This window comes from Aquarana catesbeiana, linkage group LG01 (genome assembly GCF_042186555.1).
Source record: "Aquarana catesbeiana isolate 2022-GZ linkage group LG01, ASM4218655v1, whole genome shotgun sequence".
Lineage (NCBI taxonomy): Eukaryota > Metazoa > Chordata > Amphibia > Anura > Ranidae > Aquarana > Aquarana catesbeiana.
In genome coordinates this window covers 235,699,045-235,711,665 of record NC_133324.1, presented here as the reverse complement: position 1 = coordinate 235,711,665, position 12,621 = coordinate 235,699,045, and the positions used below count along the sequence as shown (strand labels likewise).

The 12,621-nt window shown below is 49.4% G+C and overlaps 1 protein-coding gene across 3 annotated transcripts in view; it reads right to left on the bottom strand.

Moving 5' to 3' along the window:
• The window catches only part of HECTD4 (HECT domain E3 ubiquitin protein ligase 4), a 282,112-nt gene extending 279,472 nt beyond the window's left edge, over positions 1-2,640 (bottom strand). For all 3 annotated transcript variants that reach the window (XM_073625973.1, XM_073625959.1, XM_073625965.1), the window contains exon 1: positions 2,198-2,640. In XM_073625973.1, the coding sequence (XP_073482074.1) occupies positions 2,198-2,347 (150 nt within the window). In that variant the 5' untranslated portion in view covers positions 2,348-2,640. The remainder of the gene's footprint in view (positions 1-2,197) is intronic.
• Between the last annotated feature and the right edge of the window lie 9,981 nt (positions 2,641-12,621).

Below are 12,621 nucleotides of genomic sequence, written 5' to 3'. Positions count from 1 at the left end.
CTATCAATGTATAGGATGAGCATAGTTCTCCCAACAGGAATGCTTAGGGTCTATGGATGTATAGGATGGATATAGTGCTCCCTATAAGAGTACTCAAGGTCTATAGATGTATATAGTGCTCCCTATCAGTGGGCTCAGGGCCTATAAATGACATAGCACTGCCCATAGGAGAACTCAGGACCTATAAATAATAAGATGGGTATAGCTCCCCCCATAGTTCGGCTCAGGGTCTATAAATGCATGGGATGGGTATACTGCTCCTCATAGGAGTTTGGTACGATGGGTATAGCGCTTCCCATAGGAGGGCTCAGGATTTATAAATGATAAGTTGAGTATAGCACTCTCTGTAGAAGGGCTCAGAGTGTATGTATGTATGTACAGTTCTCCCCATGGGAGGGTTCATGATCTGATAGGACAGATATAACGTTCTCTATAGGATGGCCCAGGGTTCATAGATAGTAGGATGGGTATAAATCTCTCTATCGGAGGGTTCAGGATGTAAAGGATGGTATAGCGCTTTCTGTAGGATGGCTCAGGGTCTATAGATACAGCGCTGTCTATAGGAGAAGGTCTCAGATTACAGACTCTGAGCCCTTCTATAGGGAGCACTGTATTCATCCTATACATAGACCCCGAGCCCTCCTAGGGGGAGCCCTATACATCTACAGACCCCGAGCCCTCCTAGGGGGAGCCCTATACATCTACAGACCCCGAGCCCTCCTAGGGGGAGCCCTATACATCTACAGACCCCGAGCCCTCCTAGGGGGAGCCCTATACATCTACAGACCCCGAGCCCTCCTAGGGGGAGCCCTATACATCTACAGACCCCGAGCCCTCCTAGGGGGAGCCCTATACATCTACAGACCCCGAGCCCTCCTAGGGGGAGCCCTATACATCTACAGACCCCGAGCCCTCCTAGGGGGAGCCCTATACATCTACAGACCCCGAGCCCTCCTAGGGGGAGCCCTATACATCTACAGACCCCGAGCCCTCCTAGGGGGAGCCCTATACATCTACAGACCCCGAGCCCTCCTAGGGGGAGCCCTATACATCTACAGACCCCGAGCCCTCCTATGGAGAGCCCTATACATCTACAGACCCCGAGCCCTCCAATGGAGAGCCCTATACATCTACAGACCCCGAGCCCTCCAATGGAGAGCCCTATACATCTACAGACCCCGAGCCCTCCAATGGAGAGCCCTATACATCTATAGACCCCGAGCCCTCCTAGGGGGAGCCCTATACATCTATAGAGCCCGAGCCCTCCTAGGGGGAGCCCTATACATCTATAGAGCCCGAGCCCTCCTAGGGGGAGCCCTATACATCTATAGAGCCCGAGCCCTCCTATAAGGAGCCCTATACATCTATAGAGCCCGAGCCCTCCTATTAGGAGCCCTATACATCTATAGAGCCCGAGCCCTCCTATTAGGAGCCCTATACATCTATAGAGCCCGAGCCCTATACATCTATAGACCCCGAGCCCTCCTATGGAGAGCCCTATACATCTATAGACCCCGAGCCCTCCTAGGGGGAGCCCTATACATCTATAGACCCCGAGCCCTCCTAGGGGGAGCCCTATACATCTATAGAGCCCGAGCCCTCCTAGGGGGAGCCCTATACATCTATAGACCCCGATCCATCCTAGGGGGAGCCCTATACATCTATAGACCCCGAGCCCTTCTATGGAGAGCCCTATACATCTATAGAGCCTGAGCCCTTCTATGGAGAGCCCTATACATCTATAGACCCCGATCCCTCCTAGGGGGAGCCCTATACATCTACAGACCCCCGAGCCCTCCTAGGGGGAGCCCTATACATCTATAGAGCCTGAGCCCTTCTATGGAGAGCCCTATACATCTATAGACCCCGATCCCTCCTAGGGGGAGCCCTATACATCTATAGACCCCGAGCCCTTCTATGGAGAGCCCTATACATCTATAGAGCCCGAGCCCTTCTATGGAGAGCCCTATACATCTATAGACCCCGAGCCCTTCTATGGAGAGCCCTATACATCTATAGACCCCGAGCCCTTCTATGGAGAGCCCTATACATCTATAGACCCCGAGCCCTCCTATGGAGAGCCCTATACATCTATAGAGCCCGAGCCCAGCACAGGATGACAGTATACTCCATAGGAGCAGCCATCCCGTGTATCAGGAGCCCAGGCCGGTGACATGCCCCCCGGTGTCCTCCTTACCTCCAGGTCGGTGTCTCCGGCCTCGGTGACTCCTATCTCGCTGGGTAGTTCGGCCAAGTCGGTGACCCGGATGAGTCCATCGTGCAGGAAGATGGTCTCCTCCTTCACAGACAACCATTGAGCGGAATCCCCGGCCGTCAGTGAGCCCATGTCTTGTTATTCCGTGCTGTCAGTCAGCCCCGGCCGCTCCCTCATGCCCCGCTCCTCACCCGGTCACCCCCCACATATCACACATACACCGAGGAACAGCTCTGCCAGCCTCCGCTCTCCCTGCCCATGAAAGCCCCAGCCTGCTGGGCACAGAACGGGCACACTCCCACAATGCCCCGCTGATCGGGATCTCGGCACCAGTACTGAACTGTCAGCAAGACGCCATATTGGCTGGAGGTGCGATCCCGGCGTGCTTTGCGCTGCCTGGGAGAGATGTGCCCGGGTGGAGAGGGGGGGATCGCAGCGTCCATACACTGTGCCGATCACTGTCGGCCTATCACTGACATGAGACCATACACGGCTCTTGGTTTTGTTTGGTGGAGGAGATAAAACTGCTCCACACACTAGAGGCGAATATAGACTGGAATCATTAAATCCTCCTATGTATGCTGGAGCATGGAGATGCCAGAGACATTCAGCATGACACACACATGTAATGGTGCACATTAGTCTTACATTGTGTACATATGCTACTGTATGCAAATAGCATCCCTCTTTCACCCAATCAGGTCTATAGGTGGCTGTATGCATCCCGGGTATCTAAAATATGCTGCATGAGCAATTGTTCCATGAACCACACAGACCAGTGTAAGCCAACCACAGTGTTCATGATTGTCACCACGCCAGTGTCACTAGAGCCACTGTACGGGTGTGGTGGTGATCAGGGACACCACCACAGTGTCCCTGATCACCACCACACCCGTACAGTGCCACCAGACCAGTGTAAGTCATCAACAGTGTCCCTGATCACCACCACACCCGTACAGTGCCACCAGACCAGTGTAAGCCATCAACAGTGTCCCTGATCACCACCACACCCGTACAGTGCCACCAGACCAGTGTAAGCCATCAACAGTGTCCATGATCACCACCACACCAGTGTAAGCCATCAACAGTGTCCCTGATCACCACCACACCCGTACAGTGCCACCAGACCAGTGTAAGTCATCAACAGTGTCCATGATCACCACCACACCCGTACAGTGCCACCAGACCAGTGTAAGCCATCAACAGTGTCCATGATCACCACCACACCAGTGTAAGCCATCAACAGTGTCCCTGATCACCACCACACCCGTACAGTGCCACCAGACCAGTGAAAGTCATCAACAGTGTCCATGATCACCACCACACCCGTACAGTGCCACCAGACCAGTGTAAGCCAACGGTGTCCCTGATCACCATCACCACCACACCCGTACAGTGCCACCAGAAAAGTGTAAGCCATCAACAGTGTCCCTGATCACCACCACACCCGTACAGTGCCACCAGACCAGTGTAAGCCATCAACAGTGTCCCTGATCACCACCACACCCGTACAGTGCCACCAGACCAGTGTAAGCCAACAGTGTCCCTGATCACCACCACACCCGTACAGTGCCACCAGAAAAGTGTAAGCCATCAACAGTGTCCCTGATCACCACCACACCCGTACAGTGCCACCAGAAAAGTGTAAGCCATCAACAGTGTCCCTGATCACCACCACACCCGTACAGTGCCACCAGACCAGTGTAAGCCATCAACAGTGTCCCTGATCACCACCACACCCGTACAGTGCCACCAGACCAGTGTAAGTCATCAACAGTGTCCCTGATGTCCACCACACCAGTGTAAGCCATCAACAGTGTCCCTGATCACCACCACACCCGTACAGTGCCACCAGACCAGTGTAAGCCATCAACAGTGTCCCTGATGTCCACCAGACCAGTGTAAGCCATCAACAGTGTCCCTGACCACCACCACACCCGTACAGTGCCACCAGAAAAGTGTAAGCCATCAACAGTGTCCCTGATCACCACCACACCCGTACAGTGCCACCAGAAAAGTGTAAGCCATCAACAGTGTCCCTGATCACCACCACACCCGTACAGTGCCACCAGAAAAGTGTAAGCCATCAACAGTGTCCCTGATCACCACCACACCCGTACAGTGCCACCAGACCAGTGTAAGCCATCAACAGTGTCCCTGATCACCACCACACCCGTACAGTGCCACCAGACCAGTGTAAGTCATCAACAGTGTCCCTGATGTCCACCACACCAGTGTAAGCCATCAACAGTGTCCCTGATCACCACCACACCCGTACAGTGCCACCAGACCAGTGTAAGCCATCAACAGTGTCCCTGATCACCACCACACCCGTACAGTGCCACCAGACCAGTGTAAGCCATCAACAGTGTCCCTGATCACCACCACACTCGTACAGTGCCACCAGACCAGTGTAAGTCATCAACAGTGTCCCTGATCACCACCACACCCGTACAGTGCCACCACACCAGTGTAAGTCATCAACAGTGTCCCTGATGTCCACCACACCAGTGTAAGCCATCAACAGTGTCCCTGATCACCACGACACACGTACAGTGCCACCAGACCAGTGTAAGCCATCAACAGTGTCCCTGATCACCACCACACCCGTACAGTGCCACCAGACCAGTGTAAGCCATCAACAGTGTCCCTGATCACCACCACACCCGTACAGTGCTACCACACCAGTGTAAGTCATCAACAGTGTCCCTGATGTCCACCACACCAGTGTAAGCCATCAAAAGTGTCCCTGATCACCACCACACCCGTACAGTGCCACCAGACCAGTGTAAGCCATCAACAGTGTCCATGATCACCACCACACCAGCACAGTGCCACCAGACCAGTGTAAGCCATCAACAGTGTCCCTGATCACCACCACATCAGTACAGTGCCACCAGACCAGTGTAAGCCATCAACAGTGTCCCTGACCACCACCACACCTGTACAGTGAGACCAGACCAGTGTAAGCCATCAACAGTGTTCCTGATCACCACACCAGGACAGTGCCACCAGACCAGTGTAAGCCATCAACAGTGTCCATGATCACTACCACACCAGTACAGTGCCACCAGACCAGTGTAAGCCATCAACAGTGTCCATGATCACCACCACACCAGTACAGTGCCACCAGACCAGTGTAAGCCATCAACAGTGTCCCTGACCACCACACCTGTACAGTGAGACCAGACCAGTGTAAGCCATCAACAGTGTCCCTGATCACCACCAGACCAGTGTAAGCCATCAACAGTGTCCATGATCACCACCACACCCGTACAGTGCCACCAGACCAGTGTAAGCCATCAACAGTGTCCATGATCACCACCACACCAGTTTAAGCCATCAACAGTGTCCCTGATCACCACCACACCCGTACAGTGCCACCACACCAGTGTAAGTCATCAACAGTGTCCCTGATGTCCACCACACCAGTGTAAGCCATCAACAGTGTCCCTGATCACCACGACACACGTACAGTGCCACCAGACCAGTGTAAGCCATCAACAGTGTCCCTGATCACCACCACACCCGTACAGTGCCACCAGACCAGTGTAAGCCATCAACAGTGTCCCTGATCACCACCACACCCGTACAGTGCCACCAGACCAGTGTAAGTCATCAACAGTGTCCCTGATGTCCACCACACCAGTGTAAGCCATCAAAAGTGTCCCTGATCACCACCACACCCGTACAGTGCCACCAGGCCAGTGTAAGCCATCAACAGTGTCCCTGATCACCACCACATCAGTACAGTGCCACCAGACCAGTGTAAGCCATCAACAGTGTCCCTGACCACCACCATACCTGTACAGTGAGACCAGACCAGTGTAAGCCATCAACAGTGTCCCTGATCACCACACCAGGACAGTGCCACCAGACCAGTGTAAGCCATCAACAGTGTCCATGATCACCACCACACCAGTACAATGCCACCAGACCAGTGTAAGCCATCAACAGTGTCCATGATCACCACCACACCAGTACAGTGCCACCAGACCAGTGTAAGCCATCAACAGTGTCCCTGACCACCACCACACCTGTACAGTGAGACCAGACCAGTGTAAGCCATCAACAGTGTCCCTGATCACCACCAGACCAGTGTAAGCCATCAACAGTGTCCATGATCACCACCACACCCGTACAGTGCCACCAGACCAGTGTAAGCCATCAACAGTGTCCCTGATCACCACCACACCCGTACAGTGCCAACAGACCAGTGTAAGCCATCAACAGTGTCCATGATCACCACCACACCAGTACAGTGCCACCAGACCAGTGTAAGCCATCAACAGTGTCCATGATCACCACCACACCAGTGTAAGCCATCAACAGTGTCCCTGATCACCACCACACCCGTACAGTGCCACCAGACCAGTGTAAGCCATCAACAGTGTCCCTGATCACCACCACACCCATACAGTGCCACCAGACCAGTGTAAGCCATCAACAGTGACCCTGATCACCACCACACCCGTACAGTGCCACCAGACCAGTGTAAGCAATCAACAGTGTCCCTGATCACCACCACACCAGTACAGTGCCACCAGACCAGTGTAAGCCATCAACAGTGTCCATGATCACCACCACACCAGTGTAAGCCATCAACAGTGTCCCTGATCACCACCACACCTGTACAGTACCACCAGACCAGTGTAAGCCATCAACAGTGTCCATGATCATCACCACACCAGTACAGTGCCACCAGACCAGTGTAAGCCATCAACAGTGTCCCTGATCACCACCACACCAGTACAGTGCCACCAGACCAGTGTAAGCCATCAACAGTGTCCCTGACCACCACCACACCTGTACAGTGAGACCAGACCAGTGTAAGTCATCAACAGTGTCCCTGATCACCACCACACCAGGACAGTGCCACCAGACCAGTGTAAGCCATCAACAGTGTCCATGATCACCACCACACCAGTGTAAGCCATCAACAGTGTCCTTGATCACCACCACACCCGTACAGTGCCACCAGACCAGTGTAAGCCATCAACAGTGTCCCTGATCACCACCACACCCGTACAGTGCCACCAGACCAGTGTAAGTCATCAACAGTGTCCCTGATGTCCACCACACCAGTGTAAGCCATCAACAGTGTCCCTGATCACCACCACACCCGTACAGTGCCACCAGACCAGTGTAAGCCATCAACAGTGTCCCTGATCACCACCACACCTGTACAGTGCCACCAGACCAGTGTAAGCCATCAACAGTGTCCCTGATCACCACCACACCAGTACAGTGCCACCAGACCAGTGTAAGCCATCAACAGTGTCCATGATCACCACCACACCAGTGTAAGCCATCAACAGTGTCCCTGATCACCACCACACCCATACAGTGCCACCAGACCAGTGTAAGCCATCAACAGTGTCCCTGATCACCACCACACCAGTACAGTGCCACCAGACCAGTGTAAACCATCAACAGTGTCCATGATCATCACCACACCAGTACAGTGCCACCAGACCAGTGTAAGCCATCAACAGTGTCCCTGACCACCACCACACCTGTACAGTGAGACCAGACCAGTGTAAGCCATCAACAGTGTCCCTGATCACCACCACACCAGGACAGTGAGACCAGACCAGTGTAAGCCATCAACAGTGTCCCTGATCATCACCACACCAGGACAGTGCCACCAGACCAGTGTAAGCCATCAACAGTGTCCCTGACCACCACCACACCTGTACAGTGAGACCAGACCAGTGTAAGCCATCAACAGTGTCCCTGATCACCACCACACCTGTACAGTGAGACCAGACCAGTGTAAGCCATCAACAGTGTCCCTGATCACCACCACACCAGGACAGTGCCACCAGACCAGTGTAAGCCATCAACAGTGTTCCTGATCACCACCACACCCGTACAGTGCCACCAGACCAGTGTAAGCCATCAACAGTGTCCCTGATCACCACCACATCCGTACAGTGCCACCAGACCAGTGTAAGCCATCAACAGTGTCCCTGATCACCACCACACCAGTACAGTGCCACCAGACCAGTGTAAGTCATTAACAGTGTCCCTGATCACCACCACACCAGTACAGTGCCACCATACCAGTGTAAGCCATCAACAGTGTCCCTGATCACCATCACACCAGTACAGTGTCACCAGACCAGTGTAAGCCATCAACAGTGATCCTGATCACCACCACACCAGTACAGTGTCACCACACCAGTTTAAGCTATCAACAGCATTCCTGATCACCCCCACACCAATACAGTGTCACTAGAGCCAGTTTAAGCCATCAACAGCGTTCCTGATCACCACCACACCAGTACAGTGTCACTAGAGCCATTGTAACCATCAACAGTGTCCCAGATCATCACCACACCAGTACAGTGTCACCAGACCAGTGTAAGCCATCAACAGTGTTCCTGATCACTAGCCACACCAGTCACATTGTCACCATAGTAGTGTAAGCCATCAACAGTGTTCTTTATCACCACCACACCAGTACAGTGTCACCAGATCTGTGTAAGCTTTCAGCCGTGTTCCTAATCACTGCCACACCAGTGACAATGTCACCAGACCAGTGCAGCCAGGAACAGTGTTCCTGATCACTGGCACACCAGTACAGTCTTGCCTCTGCTTGCCACCTTTACTGACCCTAGTCTGTTTATGAACCATGTTTCTGCCTGCGTCAATCTGTTTCCTGTTTGCTGACCACATCTCTCCAGCCCATCTGCCCTTCATCTATCCCATCAGAATGCATGTGCTTCCACTGTGGGGCCTCTTATAAGTTAGAGGTAGGAACTACAGGTAACAGGGTGCCTTGCCAGGGCCTGTAGCTTACACATGTATTTGCAAATGTGTGCAGACTAAACCCCTGTTTTTAACCACTTCAGATTCTACCCTCTTCCTGACCAGAGCACTTTTTGCGATTCGGCACTGCGTCGTTTTAACTGACAATTGTGCGGTCGTGCAACGTTTCAGCCAAACAAAATTGACATCTTTTTTTTCCCCACAAATAGAGCTTTCTTTTGGTGGTATTTGATCACCTCTGCGTTTTTTATTTTTTGCGCTATAAACAAAAAAAGAGCGACAATTTTGAAAAAAACACATTATTTTTACTTTTTGCTATAATAAATATCCCCCAAAAATATATAAAAAAAACATTTTTTTTCCTTAGTTTAGGAGACAGTTTAGGAGACTCCAAGACAGCTTATGCCTTTCTGCTGCTCCCTCTGATTTTCAGCTTCCAGCTGAGGCTGTGGTGGGGGAAGGTGACAGTTCTGGTGATGATCCCAGATTGGTCGAAGGGGCCTTGGTACCATTTGCTCATCCTTATAAGTGTCAAGGATTGACTCCCTCTGTATGTAAGATCAAATCTTCAGGCTCAGGTTGATGGCCTGGGTCTAGAGAGGCAGAGGCTAATGGATTTGAATGGTCTGTGAAGATTGTAAATACTCTTACAAAAACAAGAAAGGACTGTGCTAACCGTGCCTATAGTAGAATATGGCATAAATTCCCAGTATTATTCCCCGTACTCACTGGCTGTTTACCCCTGTCGGTGACGAGCTGTGTCTGATTGCACACATGCCCTATTTGAATGGGCTAATGTCATATGCCCAGAACGAAAGCCGCACTGCTCCTCCGTCATTTGACAGTGGGCGGGCGGCAAGTGGTTAAGCGTACACCTGTGTAAGATCCATGTTTTGTCTGCCCGGGGTGCACATGTATTCCATGCATCCATGTGCAGGCAGTCCCCTTCATGTCAACTGGGATGCAGCAGCTGCATGGACACAGCCGCTGCTCCCAGATTGATATCCGTGAGGGTCCACAAATGCAGACAGTGTGAGTCTGGGGACATGCATCCACAAAGATGTCGAATTGGGAGCAAAAGGTTGTCTCCATGCAGCCACTGCATGCCAAGGGACATTGAATGGGGCTGCCTGCACATGGATGCATGGAAAACCTGTGCATGCCGTGCAGACAAAACATAGACCTTACATGGGTGTACACTTAAGTACACCCATGTGAATGAAGTCTAATTCTAAGAAAGCCTATGTTGTGTGTTAGGAATATCTTATTGATAACTTTGTGTAAAAACAAAAAAATGTTTTCTTTTTGCATTTCCCAAAAGCATGTGACAGAAATATAAATGCTCAAAAGACTCATCATGCCTATGTGGTTGTTTCTCTTGTCCTGGCACTCCAGGACCTTCAAACATGTGAAAGGTAGTCAGAAAATGAGATGCCAATTTTATGCTCCTTGAATGCTTGAAGGGGCTCCTTGAATTGTGGGCCCATGTATGCAGCTAAGCTCTATAAAAGTCTCACATATGTGATATCCCTATACTCCGGAGGAGCAGCAGAAAGTGTTTTGGGGTGTAATTCTAAGTATGCCCATACTGTGTGTGAGAAAAATTTTAATTGACAGTAAAAAAAATACATTTTAATTTTCCAAAAACCTGTGGCAAAAAAAATGTTATTTTCAAAAGACTCACCATGCCTCTAATTTAATACCTTGGAGTGTCTACTTTGAAAACCATGGCAAGAAATGTGATAGGTAGTCAGGAAATCTGATACAAAATTTATGCCCCTTGAAATCCTGAAGATGCTCCTTGGATTCTGGGACGCTTTATGCGTCTAAATAGTAAAAAGTCTCACACATGTGGTATCCCCTTAGTCAGGAGTGGTAGATGTGTCTTGGGGTGCAACTGTAAGGATGGCCATGCCTTGTGTGATAAATAACTTGTTAAAATTATAACTTTGTAAAATAAAATCGAATGGTATTTACTTTCTTCATTTTCCAAAAAATCACCACGATTCTTACTAAATACCATGGAGTGTCTACTTTCCAAAATGTTGGGGGTGTATGTACTGCCCTACCATTTTAGGGCTTTTGATTCTTTTTGTACCAAAGAAATGTAGCAGAATACATTTGGCCTAAATGTATAAAGAAAGGTTTAATTGCAAAGTTTTATAGCAGAAACAAAGGAAAATTTTTCCCCAAATTTTTGGTCTTTTTTCCTTTTTATATAGTAAAAAAAAAAAAAAACCTGAGATAATTAAATATCATCAAAATAGATCTATCTCAGAAATTATATCAAAATCATTTGGGTACAGTGTTGCACGGCCAAGTAATTGTTAGTCAAAGGACAACGGTGATGAAAACTGAAAAATGGCTTAGACAGGAAGGTTTAACATGCCGGTCTTCAAGTGGTTAACATGTAAAGACCAAACTAAGCACTTTCACACCAGCTTTCTGACAAGGTTAGCATGTCAGTTTTTCAATTGGACCTGATCAGAAGCTTCATGCAGTCCTATGGACAGCTTGATGTAAGCAGACTTGTGTCCATTTACATCCAACTACCTCTGAGTCTGTCCAGGTCTGAAAAAAAAAAAAAAAAACGGAAAAGGACTGAATCCTTTTCCATTTTTGTGGACCTAAGGCTAAGTTCACACTGGCATTAAAAGCAGGAGTTTGATGTTGGCAATAATGGCCAGGGCATTTATTAAGGGGTTACCCAAGATGAACAATAATCATTTATAACAAAATCTTTAACTTAAAATTCCATAACCATAAAATATTTAATTTATTAATGATATCACGTAGTCCATCCATAACTGAACTGGATGACAAACCCCAACAGCTGAAAGCCACTCAAGAAATGAGTGGTTGAAGCCCCCCAAATGCCGCGGCCTGCTCAATCATGTTTTGCAAACCTAAAATAAAAATGTCTTAACCAACTTCCGACAGGTGTACAAAATCAATTCTATAGAAACCAGGCAGGAAACCTTCCAGGACTATATGGCGATAGGAAAAACCTCCTTGAGAAATAACTAAGTTGCGTATGGTTCTATGTACGCGTTTTCTAATCTTGTCTATATAATGAAGATTACTTAACTCTGGTTAAGGTGTCTTGGCACTATTTCGGAAAAAACTATAAGACCCCTTTCAGACCAAGGCGCTTCAAAAACGCACTAAAACGCCTTAGCGTTATTACCGCGCTTTTACCGCGTTTTAGGGGCGCTAGCAGTAAAATTAATGCAATGCTGCAGGCGTTTTAACAGCGTTTTTGAAGTGTTATTGAAGCATGTGTTATTGATGCTATCTTTCTGCTTGCATGTTTATCCTTTGTGAGATCATGTAAAACAAGCAGTGTCTTGTAAAGTAACAAGCAGTGTCTTGTAAAGTAACTAGCAGTGTCTTGTTCTACTTCAAATCTTAATTTTTCTGGGATTAATTCTTTTTTTGGCACTTTTGTTTTTTTGCTACGTTGATGGTCTGTTTAATCATTCTGACCTTCCCGCAATTTCAGTCCTGTTGTTGTAGATGCTCTCTTTTCTGCTTGCATGTTTACCTTTTTGTGAGATCATGTGACTTTTCTAAAGGCTCAGGGCGAATTATAGGCACTATTCAGGTGTTTTTATAGCGTTTTCAATTAATTT